Source organism: Bombyx mandarina, chromosome 19 (genome assembly GCF_030267445.1).
Source record: "Bombyx mandarina strain Sakado chromosome 19, ASM3026744v2".
Lineage (NCBI taxonomy): Eukaryota > Metazoa > Arthropoda > Insecta > Lepidoptera > Bombycidae > Bombyx > Bombyx mandarina.
Window position 1 is genome coordinate 694888 of NC_143225.1, and position 15828 is coordinate 710715.

The 15828-nt window shown below is 36.9% G+C and overlaps 1 protein-coding gene across 1 annotated transcript; it reads left to right on the forward strand.

The window, feature by feature from the left end:
• The first annotated feature begins 1474 nt into the window (after positions 1 to 1474).
• Positions 1475 to 13750, forward strand: Gbeta5 (guanine nucleotide-binding protein subunit beta-5). The gene is made up of 6 exons (XM_089735193.1): positions 1475 to 1832; positions 2649 to 2785; positions 3426 to 3544; positions 5417 to 5618; positions 6229 to 6702; positions 7416 to 13750. Exons 1-6 carry the CDS (start codon positions 1712 to 1714, stop codon positions 7425 to 7427), a joined length of 1065 nt encoding a protein of 354 aa, XP_089591319.1. The 5' UTR covers positions 1475 to 1711; the 3' UTR covers positions 7428 to 13750.
• The last annotated feature ends 2078 nt before the right edge of the window (positions 13751 to 15828 follow it).

Consider the following 15828-nt stretch of genomic DNA (forward strand, 5'->3'; position numbering starts at 1 on the left):
ACTTAGAGCGCATATTGTCTCATGGAGAATGTGAGCATTTACGTTGTTGTATGGGCTACAGTAACCACTAAGCACCAGGAGGGCTGTAAGCTCGTTCCCCATAAAGTATAAGCTAAGCATCCATGCAATAAAAAAAAATATTGAAAAAGAGTGCTATTGTGCATTAATGATGGTGATTATATGATTTTTTGGTGGTGATGGTGATTATATAATATATAATAATAATGGTGATTAGATTGTCGAATAGCTCGACACCTTGAGAAGATTACAGTCTTTTGAAAAGTCCAGGTTTGTAAATTGTACAATTTTCTTGCTCCAGAATGTACATTTACGACTTTTGGGAAGAAAATGAAGAATGAAGTTAAGTTTATTTCGTAAATTTAGTTTCCTTAAGCTTAAAGTATAATAAAGGTAAAGTTCATTAATATTTTAATATCATTAGAGTATTTCTTAAAGTGCAAAAGAATTTTAAAATCCAACTAAATCACTGTACGTGGCTACTGATTTAAATTCCCACCAATTAAATAACAAAAATGGTCTATATTTGTTCCAGGGTATTTAATTTTATGTATGAAACAAGCCTTGGCATTTAAATAAAATATAAATTTGGGTGAATGGTGTGATTTTTTCGTCATTTATCTTTGAGAAAAGATTAAAATCCAATTTCATTGCCTTTGCTTCTAAACAAAAAAATCAATCCATAGATTATTCCATAATTTTCATTGAGTGTTTTGGCGGGAGCATGCGAAACCAAGTAGATAAGTATGTAGGTACCTAGTTTGAATTGTTTTTAACTTTTTATTTAGGTCTTAAACACCTATATGTACTTACATGTATGTATATGTGTATATATGTATATGTGTGATATCTATTTAATACCTGTGAAATGTGGGAAAATAAAACAAAGCTGCTGGACGTAGCTTTTCGATATTTTCCAAATAGTCCACTGAAAAAGTCTTCTTTCATGTTAGACGGTACTATTTGAGGGGACTGGGCTCTGGAGGTGAGGGGCTATTTTAAAACACTGACATCATGGTCAATATATATTACAAACACTACACTATTACAAATTTACAATATTTTATGTTGATATAACCCTAGGATGTTTCACTGTCCGTGTCTAGGTGAGAAGTACGTTGTCATCAGAAAACAATCATCTGTTATAACATTTTATTTTTATTTATTTATTTATTATCATTTATTTAAACATTCCGGTATTCGAAAATTGTCACTTCACCTGTGACAGGTGTTGCCTGCCATTACTTACGCATTCAAATTCCAACATTTCATCCTAATGGATTAATGTCTCAAATAAAATAACGTAGGTGACGTTATTTTTCATTTGTTCATTTTCATTTTTCACTTCATAGTAAATTTAAATAACAGAATAAAATTAAATAAAAGATGGGACTGTATGGTGTGATACCTACGCCTTTCCTCTTGGCAAATGGAATTACTTATGGAATTACTATACTACTATTGTCAAAGTTTGACATCAAACTGACATATCGAATGGGTCAGTAAAAAATATAAGTAGGTAGGAAATTGAATATCGATTTACTTCTGTTTAATTCGGAATAAAGATTAAGTTATGTGAAAGTAATTGTTTGGAAATGCGAATATGTTCGTCGTCTTAGTGTTCTGATGGTGTGGAATTGAGTACCTAGCTGTGGAGGGCACTGGTAAAGGGGATGCGGCGGTGAAGTGCACGATGGCGGCCGACACGGCGGTGTCCGCCAGCCCCGAGGAGACTTTGGAGTCCCTGTTACGAGAAGTCGAAGCACTTAAGCAAAAGCTCGAGGAGGAACGCCAGAAACTTAATGATGTCTCGTGTGAGTAAGCTTAGGTTATATACGATTCTAAACCTTACTTTAAAGATTTTGTATACACACCAGGCATATTCGATTCAGAAAGCCTTTTCTGAAATTTGGATCAATACTAAATTTGCTTAATTCACAAGTAAATACATAATAAATATATTATCATTATATAAAATAGACGTAAAATTTATTGTCTTTGCTTTAGATAAAAAACAATTCTTCCATATAAATATTTTTAGTTGAATATAAAAAGGCATATTTCGTAAAACCGAAAAAGCCATCCAGTCCAAATTACTTACATTATATTTATATGGATGCTTAGTATACTTATGTGTATATAAGTAAACATTTAATTGTGTATATCAGTCACTGGTTCGCAAAGTACAGTGAACCCAAGCTTAGAGCTTAGTGACCAAGTTTGGTTTGTCCCTGACTATATGAAGACTTAGTACCTACATGATTACAATTGGTGTTTATTTCTGTTTTACTAAAAAAACAATTAAAAACAAAACTTTATTTTGAAAAACTTTACAAATGACACAGATAGGTGTAAAGGTATTTGGTTTAAGCTCATTTTTGCAACTTAACAAGAGAGCCATTCAAAGTTTAAAATTTGAGAAAAATATAACAAAAAAACTTTTTTAGCTATTTATGTATGTATGAATGGAGTAAACTTAATTGAAGTTTAATTAAAAACTCGATGCTAAAATGAAGTTTTTGCAAATACACAATGTTTTCATTTAACATAAAGATGTTTGACACCAGACATGCAGTAAGTAAACCTGAGCTAAATAAAATTATTTAACAATATTTAATATGATAAAACAGTATCGAGTATTGCTGAGAAACTGGAGCCCATAACATTCCCAAATCTGAAGTTACGCAGAGTGCTGAAAGGGCACCAGGCTAAAGTATTGTGTTCAGACTGGTGTCCTGATAAGAGACACATTGTTTCCTCTTCACAGGTATGTTTATAACTAAAGCTAAATTTTGTACTAGCTCAGGATAGATGCCCATCCATTGTACTAAGGAAGTTGAATTATTTTTATTAATTTTTTTTTTTATTGCTAGATGGGTGGACGAGCTCACATCCCACCTGGTGTTAAGTGGTTACTGGAGCCCATAGACATCTTCGACGTAAATGCGCCATCCACTTTGATATAAGTTCTAAGGTCTCTGTATAGTTACAACGGCTGCCCTACCCTTCAAACCGAAACGCAATGACAATCTTACATCTCTTAGCGTTTATATTGTGGTATCTATAGGCTCTGAACCCTGGCACTCAAGCTTCGAAGTGTGTTCTACATAGCAATACCGCTGAACGGATTTGATCTGATCTAGTAACCACGAGCCTGTTGTTGAGCAGGCCTGTTGAGTTAATTCAATTCTTAAATGGGAGCCAAGTTATTCACACAAGCCAGGGGTCTGCAATATTTGGCATGGAAAGAGTAAAAAATTACAATTTACAAATTTTTACAAATATTAAAGACCCTCTAAAAATTCTTACCAAAATGTACTGCAGTGTCTATGTGTGCTGTTGAAAGCACAATATCAATCAATCATTTGTACAACTTGGCTGAACTATGTTTTGTTTTTAAATTGCAGGATGGTAAAGTCATAATATGGGATGCATTCAATGCAACCAAAGAATCAACAATCTCAATGCCCAGCACGTGGGTAATGGCTTGTGCCTATGCCCCATCCGGGACATTGATTGCAGCTGGGTATGTTTTACAATAATTCAATCAATTACTTTTGATAAAAACACTAATGTAATTTGCCCGTAATTTAATCATCTAATTTAAATATTTGGAATAACCGTTTATTTTTATTTGATCAGCTAGGTTGTGGTAAAACCTTTAGTGTTAGTTTGTTGATCAAATAATAAACTTAAGTAAATCTGTGAGTGTTTTCTTGTTCTCATAGGTAGGCTTTACTCATGGATGACAGCAATGTCAAATGTGCAGCCAAAATGCTGTTAACCCCTGAGTGGTTTTTATTGACATTTCGCAGATCAGGAAATACCACAGAGGAAAGTTCTTTTAAGAGCCAGACTGTATGTAACAAAAATAATCTCTAGAGACAAGTGATAGGATGATAAAAAGTAGATGATGGAATCATCTCAGACAATTCTTATAAATTGTTGTTAATACCAATTTGAATTTGACATTATTGTTTAACTTTAATTCATTAAATATGATGAATTACAGTTATCATATATAGTGTTAGATGAACTTTAAAGGAACAGTAATTTATAAAATAAATAAAGGTTTAATATTTCAAACTATTATCCTTAAGCTAGAAGCAATAAGCTCCGGAAGTTCGAGCGCGGAAGCTTCAATCTCGGCGTGCCGTGCTCGAGGCGTGGTCTCGCCGCCTGGCGGACCCCGCCTACGGGCGACGGACCGTCGAGGCGATCCGCCCGGTCCTCTCGGACTGGGTGAATCGCGACCGCGGACGTCTCACCTTCCGAGCGACGCAGGTGCTCACGGGACACGGCTGTTTCGGTCGCTACCTGCACCTCGTCGCCCGGAGGGAGCCGACGCCGAAGTGCCACCATTGCAGTGGCTGCAACGAGGACACGGCGGAGCACACGCTCGCGTGCTGCCCCGCTTTCGCGGAGCAGCGCCGCGTCCTCGTTGCAAAAATAGGACCGGACTTGTCGCTTCCGACCGTCGTGGCTGCGATGCTCGGCAACGATGAGTCCTGGCAGGCGATGCTCGACTTCTGCGAGTCCACCATCTCGCAGAAGGAGGCGGCGGAACGGGAGAGGGAGAACTCTTCCTCCCTCTCGGCGCCGTGCCGCCGCCGTCGAGCCGGGGGTCGGAGGAGGGCGTTTGTCCAGCTCCGGCCCCTATGAGGAGGCAGTCTCCTCCCGGTGATGGTCACGGGGCGACCTAAGGGGGCTGAGACTGCGCCGCACGCTACCGTCACTCTAGCGCGCTGGCACCAGGAGGACGGGACGACGCGTCGGCGGCTGCGGACTGCGATGCGGTCCGCATTTTCGTCGTCGCTGTCGTCGCCGAACATACTGTGGAAGAGCAACCCGGTCGGCGGTGTATCGCGTTCCGACCCGGCAGGCTGGTTCTGGCCCAGCGGGGTATCCCGGAACACCAGCGGCATCGCCCGGGCGGCCTGAAGGGCCGCCGTACCGCGGAGACTGACGTCGTTGGTCGTCGACTATCGCCTCGACGACCCGTCGGTCGGGCGTCCTCGGGGTGGCGCCGCGTGTCTGGTTGTAGTGTTGACCGCGGGAACCCCCCTACTCTGACCGGGTTTTGACCCCGGACGGAGATCGGATGCCGGGTGTAAGAGTGCAGGGGAGTCGTTTAGTGGGTGGGCCCTAAATTCCTTGGGCCCGCGGTCTGCTCTCAACACCTGCAGATCGTAGAGTCTCACATACCCCGCGCGCCCCCTAGGCGCGGGGACCTCGTAGGAGGTTCGGCCCTCGACCCGGAAAAAAAAAAAAAAAAAAAAAAGAAGCAATAAGCTCATTACTTAGTTATTTTTATCAAATGACTTGGTTATTTATTAACGCCTTAGTTTAGTTAAGGCATTTGATACACAAAACATTATCATATATGTTTCTATACCAGGGGTTTGGACAACAAGGTCACAGTGTTTCCTATAGGAGGAGATGAGGAGCCTGGCGTACGTAAGAGGACTGTGGCCACGCACACGTCGTATATATCGGCCTGCTTGTTCCCAAACACGGACAGGCAACTGCTCACCGGCAGCGGGGATGGTACTTGCGCCTTGTGGGACGTGGAATCAGGGCAGTTGTTGCAGAGTTTCCAGGTTCGTAGAGTTCACCATATTGCCATCGCCAACATAGAGTAAGTTTCGCTTAGGTCTGTCGGTCAGGCATCCAACTCTTTAGGCAGCAGCTTGGTTCTGCCCCTGGCATTGCTGAAGTCCATGGGCGACGGTAACCACTTGCCATCAGGTGGGCCGTATGCTCGTCTGCCTACACGGGTAATAAAATTAAATAAAAGTTCTGTAATGGGCTGAGCTCAGATGTTCAGGTTAGTGAAGTCCAGTTATGAGTCTGTGACTTCGGTAATCAAATTTACCCCGTGTCTCTCCGGCGCAGCTACTTTGAAGAAGATTCGGCCTCTGGATCAAAAACTATGTCCCGATAACAATAAAGGTGTATCACATGTTAAAAAAAATAGTATTTGGGTGATTTTATCTTGTTCATTAAAACTAAGCAATTTTCGCCCGACACTTCGACCCTTTGAACTATCGCGCCCCTCTATTTAATATACTTTCTTTGTTATCATAATGCAGTTTATTCCGTATTGAAAGCTCTTCTCAAGTACTTTATTATGACTTTGTCACTTACTATTAGTTAAATTACTTTTAAATCATATTGTATTAGTATAATAATGAAGGGTGCACTGACTAGGGTCACGCAGCGGACGTGATGTGCCTGGACCTGGCCCCGTCCGAGATGGGCGACACGTTCGCGTCGGGCTCGTGCGACCGCTCCGCGCTGGTGTGGGACATGCGCACAGGCCAGCCCGTCCAGGCCTTCGACACCCATCTGTCGGACGTGAACGGGGTCAAGTACCACCCGTCGGGCGACTCGATCCTGACCGGCTGCGACGACTCCGTCTGCCGGCTGTTCGACCTGCGGGCGGACCGGGAGGTGGCGCGCTACGGCAAGGACAGCATACTGTTCGGGGTGAACTCGGTGGAGTGGTCGGTGAGCGGGCGGCTGGTGTTCGCGGGCTACAGCGACTACACGGCGGGCGCGTGGGACGCCGTGCGGGCGGCGCGCCTGTGCGTGCTGTGCGGCCACGAGCACCGCGTGGCGCGCCTGCAGCGCTCGCCCGACGGCACCGCGCTCGCCACCGCCTCCTGGGACGCCACCATCAGGGTGCGACACACAATCTCTACAATATTTATTTATTTATTAGCTGACCCGGCAGACTTCGTAGTGACTTATAATGTGTATACTTATAAAAATATATATAAATAAATATTATCAATTAGATGATATGATTAATTCCCACTGTTTAATAATACATCCCACCTGTTTATGTGGTGAAGCAGTAATTCGTTTCGGTTTGAAGGGTTGCCATTGGAAGGCAGCCGTTGTAACTACACTGAGACCTTAAAACTTATATCTCAATAATTTATTTTATTTGATATGTATTTCTTATCTATTTATCTTTGTATGTATGTATCTATGTATTGTATATGTATTTGTTTTGGCAATGTAATTTATAACCTAGTGTTCATTTTACTCATGTCTACTGTAATTCTTTAAGTTATCGCCATATATTAACTTCATCACAGCTACACACTTCATGAATCTTTCACTTCATCAACGAGGGTTAACTGGAAGAGAATGCCTGCATGCCCTTAAGTTCACCTTTGTACACTATTTTGTGCAATAAAGAATTTTCATTCATTTCATTCATTCATTCATTCAAGGTGGGTCGCGGCATTTACGTTATAAATGTCTATGTGCTCTAGTAACCACTTAATTCCAGGTGGGATGTGAGCTCGTTCACCCAACTAAGCTATAAAAAAAAAACAATTTACTCTGATAAGTTGCCTTTGTAACAGTATTTTTCTTTATTACAGATCTGGGCGTAAACTCACCACACGAGCAATAACGCGTGAATCTGATTCTTAGTCACCGAGCGATTTAATTTCTCCGTACGCCATTTTAATGGCCCGCTCCTTTGTATCGATGTTTCAATCTATTATCGATGCGTTCAAATGCAAATATTTTGAACCAAAGAATTCTCAAGATTTAACTTATAGTTTTTATTTTGTTACAACTGCGAATAGATATGATTTAAAGATTACTTATATGTGTAGAGACATGTACTTACTTTAGAAGAAAACACAATAGCATTATCATAAAAAAAACGATTAAGTTGTTTGTTAATTTATTAACTGGACAACTTTTTCGAATGCACACAAGGTATGTGAGATTGTGGTTACTATAAATTGAATTTCAGAAAATTTCCGCGATTTACGTCAATACGATGTTTCAGAAATATCAAGTTATTTATATGAATAATCAGATCTCATAATTTATATATTTCTCAGCAATGGAGATAAAATTGTAAATTCGTTTGTTATGAATATTGAATTATTTTCAAATTGTTAATTAATTTTTACTTATTACTTATTAGACGTCTAATCAAAGTTTATGTAACTTATGAGTCGTTTGTAAAAAGCGGTCACATGAGCATTCTCTGGAGTTGTCAGTGTCAGCTGTCACGGCCGACAGAAGTCAGCGTTGTTTAATATAAACAATATTGCCAATATTCAACCAGTGAGATCTCGAGATAAAATGAATCTCTTTTTTTAAATACCCAACGATTCTCCCATCACCTGTCTGTAAACAGTGAACTCCGCGTCTACAAATTCGGTGCGGCCGAAATTTTCACACTATTTGAGCTAAGATAAAACAAATATATATTATATTTCATTTGTCAAAGTAAATTGACAAAAACAGAACAAAAATTAACAAAAACTAAACTTTTGTTGGTTATTTATATAATTTATTAACACGTTGAAGTTCGGAGAATTGTGGCTATTGCAGTATCGTAACTCTAGCTCCGGCCGAACCCACTCAGCAACTCTCGGCTGGCACGTATACATACGGTCCGACAAAATGTAAACTTTTATTATCATAACAAGATTTCGCAGATTTCGGAAGTTTAGTGTACTGGTTCTAACATTATAGTTGCCACAATAATGTCTATTTCAAGCGATTCAATGATCTGACCGAATTATCAGCAAAGACCGGAATATCTATCTATCTCTTAAGTTTATGGCGTTTCCTTTTAGATTTCGCCAATGTCAAGTGTATTTAATACCGTAAAATGGGGTAAATAGGGACAAAATCGAACTTCAGATTGAATTTTAACATAGTTCCAATTAAATAGTCACTGCTCAACCAAAGAAATAAGTTGAGTCTTGAACGTACCTAGGTGATAAAAACCGTTACATTATTTTAATTATTCAATTTAAAGAAATAATCGGAAAAATAATGGCCATCCCAATTTACCCCGCATTCGGGGTAAATTGACACGGGTAAGGGTTAAATTGGGATATTTGTAAGGGTTGTCAGTTCGCGGTACTGCGATATATAGGTAGGTAGGTAGGTGCCATACAATTATTTATATGGACCGAAATGATGAATACAATCCATAATTTAAGCACAATACACAACATAGTGTAAATTAAGCTGGTTTCTATTCCGAAGCGATGTGACGTGAATGATAATCAACAATACAATGATCAAAAAAAGTATGTGCATGTTATATTTTAGAAAATTATTATTTAATTTCTTAAAAATCACAACTCTGAAACAAAATCATAAAATAGAATAAAAAATAGAAAACAAAAGGACTGGAAATGCAATAATACAATTTTATTTAATCAACATTTTCAAAATAATCTTTGAGCAAGAGTAAGATATCAGGTGAATAAGATAAAAAAGCAGATTTATCTGATTACTGCCTATAATAACAAAAATAAAAGAAATTCTTTCTAAGCTAAATAACTAAACTCAATTAATTCACTCACTCATAATTGGAACCTAGATATCTCGGATTTTTAATTAATGTTACATTTAAAATCTGAGGCCTGTTTTTATTTTTATGTGCGTTGTGAATGTTAAAAAAATCATGATTCGACGCATGAATAGATTCTGAAATAACAAAAGTTTTGATTCGTTTGAGTTCTTTATAATTTTTTATTTTATTTTATTGCTATAAAGGACATACGACCGGGCAGATATTACAAGGTAAATGTCGCGAAAAAATGTAATTATATATATACTTTTCTTTTACCTATAGTACTTACATAAACTAACTGTTAAACACATTAACCTTCTTTACATCACGCAATTGAGTGATAGTATAGGCTAAAAAATCTATTATAAGATATCAGTGACAACCCTAACAATCCATCCCTATTTTGTCTTTTGGCGTTCCAATTTTGTGTTTTCTCGTCCCTAATTTTTCCAGTATCGTTCCAAATTACCCTACATACGTCCCAATTTTCCCCAAAAAAAAAGGAAAAATTATACATTTTTTATTTTGTCGAAATATTGTATTTAAAATAAGAATATTGCAACTTACCGTTTGTTGTGGTATTTCCAGGTGTATTAAAAACTTATATAAACTGTGATCTTATTGAAAAAACAACGATAATATTACTTTTTTTAAAAGTTCTGTAAGCTGTTTTAAAACGCACTTTCAACCACTATTTTCAATTTAATTTGACGTATTTTTGGGACCAACTTAACTCATATTTAGTACTTCCATAGTTAACTTGGTTTTTCTTCTATACATTGATAAATATTAACATAAACAACATTAGGTAGATTCCGTGCTACAGGTACTTTGAGAATCTTCCGCAGGTTTGTCCCAATTTACCCCAGGATCCCAATTTACCCCATGTCATGGTACTCTGCTTAAGACCGGAATAACGTACTTTTACATTACGCGGCTCCTCGACAGTGACAGCTGCTGTCATATCTCATTTGTCACAAATGACAGCGCTTGTCAAATGGATGCTCTGAAACTATGGAGGGTACGTTTGATCCCCTTCAACCCTCCATAACTGAAATGAATCAAACGTTTGTTGTGGGCATGTTTCTGAAATTCGATCTACGTTATTAAACCAAGTATGTAGTAGTGGTAACTCTCGCTAAGAAATAGTTTATTATGGAAATGTAAAATTTTAGTTTCGTCTGACTTGTATTTGTGAACATATTTTCTTTTTATTGAATAACGTAAGAGGTTCCTATAATATTTACGTAGTGACAATAAAGGCCCTGCTGGCTAACAATAGACAAACGTTCAATTTTTCTTTGCGTGATTTGCCCCGGACAACGGTTTTAATTTTATATCCATAGCGTTATATGTATAAGTCAGATGAAATAAGTAGCATAGAGACGCTAAGTATTTAATTAAAATAGAGAATCTATATTAATAGTTCGCTAAGCGAGTAGGCTACCTATGTATTCGTGTGGTTATTGTATACACATAGATCTGAGTACGTTTTCACGGCTGAAATTGAAAAAAAATATTTCTTAACATGCAAAAAATATTTGTTAAACCAAAAAGTGAACACCAATATACAGATTTAACTGAATTCAAAAACGAGGCGGTTCTATGAACTATGTAATTTTGATTTTATTTATTTCACTTTTGAAGTCTGTTTTCAATATTTTTTACAATACTAAATCCTCATATAAATATGAAGTTTATATAATAATGATCCACAGTGTAAAAAAATAAAAAAACCGGGGATTATTATATGAGCAGATGTTACTATAGTTAATCTCATGTTGTAATATTTTTTTATTTCAGCCGTGATGCATGTAAGTACAGGACAATGCAGTGGCACACAGCATTCTGTAATCGATTTTAGACTGTTCATTATTAGGCTATCTATTCCAATAATCGAGGTATCATTACTCCATTAAAGATGTGCCAAACCAACTTGACACCGGTGATGTTATGTTAACGGTGACCAGCAGTAAGAGGACCTGACTTATGCAATAGACAGAAATGTGACAAGGGCTCAAGTGATTATTCTGCCTAAGACATAGTCATGGTTTTTGATCTGCCTGATCAACTGTTTATTTTCTAGGTTCAGATAACACAAAGATACTTACTAGTGGTAGGACCTTTTGTGAGTTCGCACGGGTACCACTGCCCTGCCTATTTCTGTCGTGAAGCAGTAATGCGTTTCGGTTTGAAGGGTGGGGCAGTCGTTGTAACTATACTGAGACCTTCGAATTATAGGTGGGTGACGCATTTACGTTGTATATGACTATGGGCTCCAGTAACCACTTAACACCAGGTGGGCTGTCAGCTCGTCCACCCACCTAGGCAATAAAAATAATAATGAAATGTTGTGTGTCACTGCGTGTCTATTGTTAAGTTTTAGTTCATTCCGTCGTACTATAGGTAGGTCGCACGCGCGGGTGAGTGTGAGAGTGTCTAGATGCACTAGGTGTGCGTGACGTCAAACTTGTGACGTCATACTGCATAGAAAACTGATTTTAGAAAGTTGTTTGCCTGTTAAAACCATAACAATATGTGGAATGTGTGTAGGTTTAGTTTATGTGTAACATAACTCCGTACAGATTACTCGAGGCGTTCGAAACAATATTGGAGTATTAAATAAATATATTACAAGCCTTGGCGACCGCGTCTCCAGCTCAGTTCCGGCTAGGTTACTATGTAACTATACTTGAGACCTTAGAACTTATATCTCAAGGTGGGTGGCGCATTTACGTTGTGGATGTCTATGGGCTCCAGTAACCACTTTACACCAGGTGGGTTGTGAGTTCGTCCAACCATCTAAGCAATAAAAAAAAAAAGGTTAGTGTCGAACGCATTCACTCTTACACTATGTGGAACAGTGGGATATTACATAGTTATCCGATGGTCTTTAACTAATTCTAAACTATGCACACGTGATTATCGATTTAATTTGATGCGAATTATTTTGATCGATTTTCTCGATCTCGAACTTGAAAAAATCAATTGTTATAAAATCTCAAATCTGTATTTGAAGCGAAAGTTTAAAATCGTTAAATTACGTGTTATGCAGTTAATATTAAATACAAATTTATGTTATCTAAAAAAGAAAAATACATTCGGAAAATCGAAAAAAATAATTCGTTTCATCATGCATAAATCGATTTGGAAAACTAATGAGGCTTCATTGCTCGCGAGTACTTATTCAAAATATTTGTACTGTTATTGGAATGGCAGATATATAAATATTTTACGTTATGTCGCAGTTTGTTCTCAATTTCTCGTTAAAACATGTTTTTAATTACAAAATGTCAAACTTCAAGTATACCAGATGAAAGAATGAAAAATAACGCATTGTAGGTACACGCTCAGGTAAGTTACAGGATTGCTGCTGAATGATATCCGTTGTCGTTTGTGTAACAGAGATTTATTACTTCGTTAATGACGACTCATCGAGTGAAAATAATTAATTGAAAGTATTAAACATTACCACATATTACAATTTTTGGCAAAACATTTAACGACTATGTAAAATTATTCTTCGTTATCTCGCTCATAGATAAGCAAACATTAATAAAATGATTATTACATTGTATCTATACGGCAGGCGACTGACCGGACATCTGTTCAACAAACTATACTCTGGTACAATTATTATATATATTATATATAATAATTATAATATATATAATAATTGTACCCGAGTGTAGTTATATTATATTGGCCGTTTTCCAATTACAGCACAAGAGCGCATTATGCGGCATAATGCTCAACTAAGCTTCAGCATAATTCGGCATTGTGCGTCACTGAGTCGCATTATGCTCTTTAATTGGAAAACTACCATTACGTAATGGTTAATTACAGAGCATAATGCGAATTGGAAAACTACCATTAAGTAATGGTTAATTACAGAGCATAATGCGACTCAGTGACGCACAATGCCGAATTATGCTGAAGCTTAGTTGAGCATTATGCCGCATAATGCGCTCTTGTGCTGTAATTGGAAAACGGCCATTATATAGGTATAATAACATTACTCGTCAAATTGTACCCGAGTAAAATGTTTTTTACTGTTGCACTTCGATTTAAAGTTTAAATACATAATAATATCAATATCTACACGTGAGAGTATTAAAGTTGTATTGTGAGTTTACAGAGTTCTTTACTTGAATTAATATTTTAAAATAATATCTATCTTAGGCATGTAGATATCTTGTAAATCTGAAAAGAATGTCTCATGTCACCATGTGGTTAACGTCAAAAGATTAGTTTAAACTTAAACGTTTTAGCAAATAAGAGATTTTTGTTTGTTAAGCAGCTTAGATGTCTACAGTTCTCAAATCGGCGTTATAGCGTTATCGTTCCATAAAGTATTAAATAAAAATTTGAATGTTGAGTTTCCTTTGATTATAATTATTTTCTACCTAAAAAAACAATGTATGTTTACAAAATGGTACCGTCCATTTTGGTAACTTTGTCCCGCCATGCGAACAATTGTCTCAGTTTTACTGGATAATAATAAAAAATATGGATTTTCCGTGGGTTAAACGTTTACAATTGAAATTTAAATGATTTTTCATTAGCATAGAATGAAAATCTAATTGACAAAAAAATTGTGGGCCAATGTTATATTGACGGGGTAACTTGGCCAGTACAAGAACTGGCAATACAATTTTGATGTATTTTTACATTTATAGCCCTATGATAACATTTGATTTCTTTTTTATATTAATAAATTAGGTCACCATCCTATGACAGCTGTTTACCAAAAAAATAAGCTTTAAATTTAGGGCTGTCAGTATAATTCAATGTAAGTGTGTTTGAAAAGGACCTTTATTTATAAGAACTTATTTATCTTCTATTAATCAGTCTATTCATTATAATTAGCAAAACGTGGCATGTTAAAATTATAAAAAAAGCAACAAAGCTATAATCCTTCGGTAGAATTAAAATAATTACAATTGTTAATCACCCCATTCCATGATCCAGTATCCAAATCTAAGTGCTCAGATAATGATGCAACACGATCCATGAGTAATGAGATATCGTCAGTAGGTGGTGGACTACGAAAGACGGTAGCTTCAATATTAAATGAGGATTCAGCTATGGGTGATGGAAGATGATTGGTAAGTAGTAGTAGGTCGACTGAGTATGTCGATTTTATGTTTGAAGAACCAGGAATAGGTGATAAAGAACGAGTAATAGGAAGGTTAGTCACCGTGGAAGCTTCTAGCAGTTCTCGAAGGGCTATTTTTGAATGTTCTTGACACATTCTTCGGCTTATTTTAAACTTTTGCCCGGGTTAAAGTTACCCATATTAGCACAAATATTCACGAAACGAATTAAAATCAAGACAAACACGTAATATAAATCATATAGATTTTTAATGAAACTCCATCTGTAACCTTTACTTATTATAAAAAGTACAAGATTACCTTTCTATGAAACTTTTGACTGTGAATATAAAAAAAACTTTGCAGCGATGTTTCATTTGTCACCCCCCTACCACTTCACAATCAACCTCAAGAAAGAAAAGTTTTGCTTACAAATATCAAAATTTGGCGCGCTTTTTTCGTTCAATAATAAACCTCGTAATTAAAAATTTCAAAATATATTGTATTGTAAAATGTATCTCGCTTAAAAATAAAAAAATTGATAATAAAAGTGAGTAAGTGAGCTAATGTTAAACGGAAAGCTTAAGTTACCCAGATGACGATAGTAGGATATTTAATTCTCGTACATTTTTTTTTTTGAGTTTGTGGCCTGGTATCTGTCCTGGTATCCTGGTACCTTTAGGCCATAATTCTCGTACACACTGAATTGAATGTTGCCGGCTATAAAAACAAGTTTCTACTTCATATAGTGAATGGGGCTGTAGCTCCGAGTGATTCCTGCTAGGCACTCCCGAGCCGGGAATCTTTTCAAAGCTTTGATACTTTATTTTGTTGCTTTATATCTTGGATTTTATGCTCGGAATAAATACTTAATAATATCATTATGAAACTTTTTAAATGTGTCTGGAACAACATAGAGCTGGCGACGTATTTGGTACAAGTATTTACGGAGTTTATCCTGTAATCGTAATCAAATCGCTTTCGTTCATTCAACTTGTCTTAGCGTATCAAAACTAATTCATTGATTTTTTCAATTATTTAAATTAAACTTCTATCTTTTAAATTACGTCTACTATTATTTGAAAACCTAGGAAACACGAACACCGTGTCTAAATATTGGACACAAAATAAAAATACTTAAAAAAAAGAATTAACCATTAATTTCACATTTTCTTTTGTTCTGTTTTCAAAAATACTACGAAATAATACGTTCTTAACAGTTGTTCACGATTGGCTTCCACGATGAAGGAATAACATAGTATAATATAAATGGAACCCGCAAAATTTAAAATTGCGTAATTAATGGTGGTAGGACGTCTTGTAAGTCCGCACGGGTAAGTACCACCACCCTTTTTTTTTGGGCCG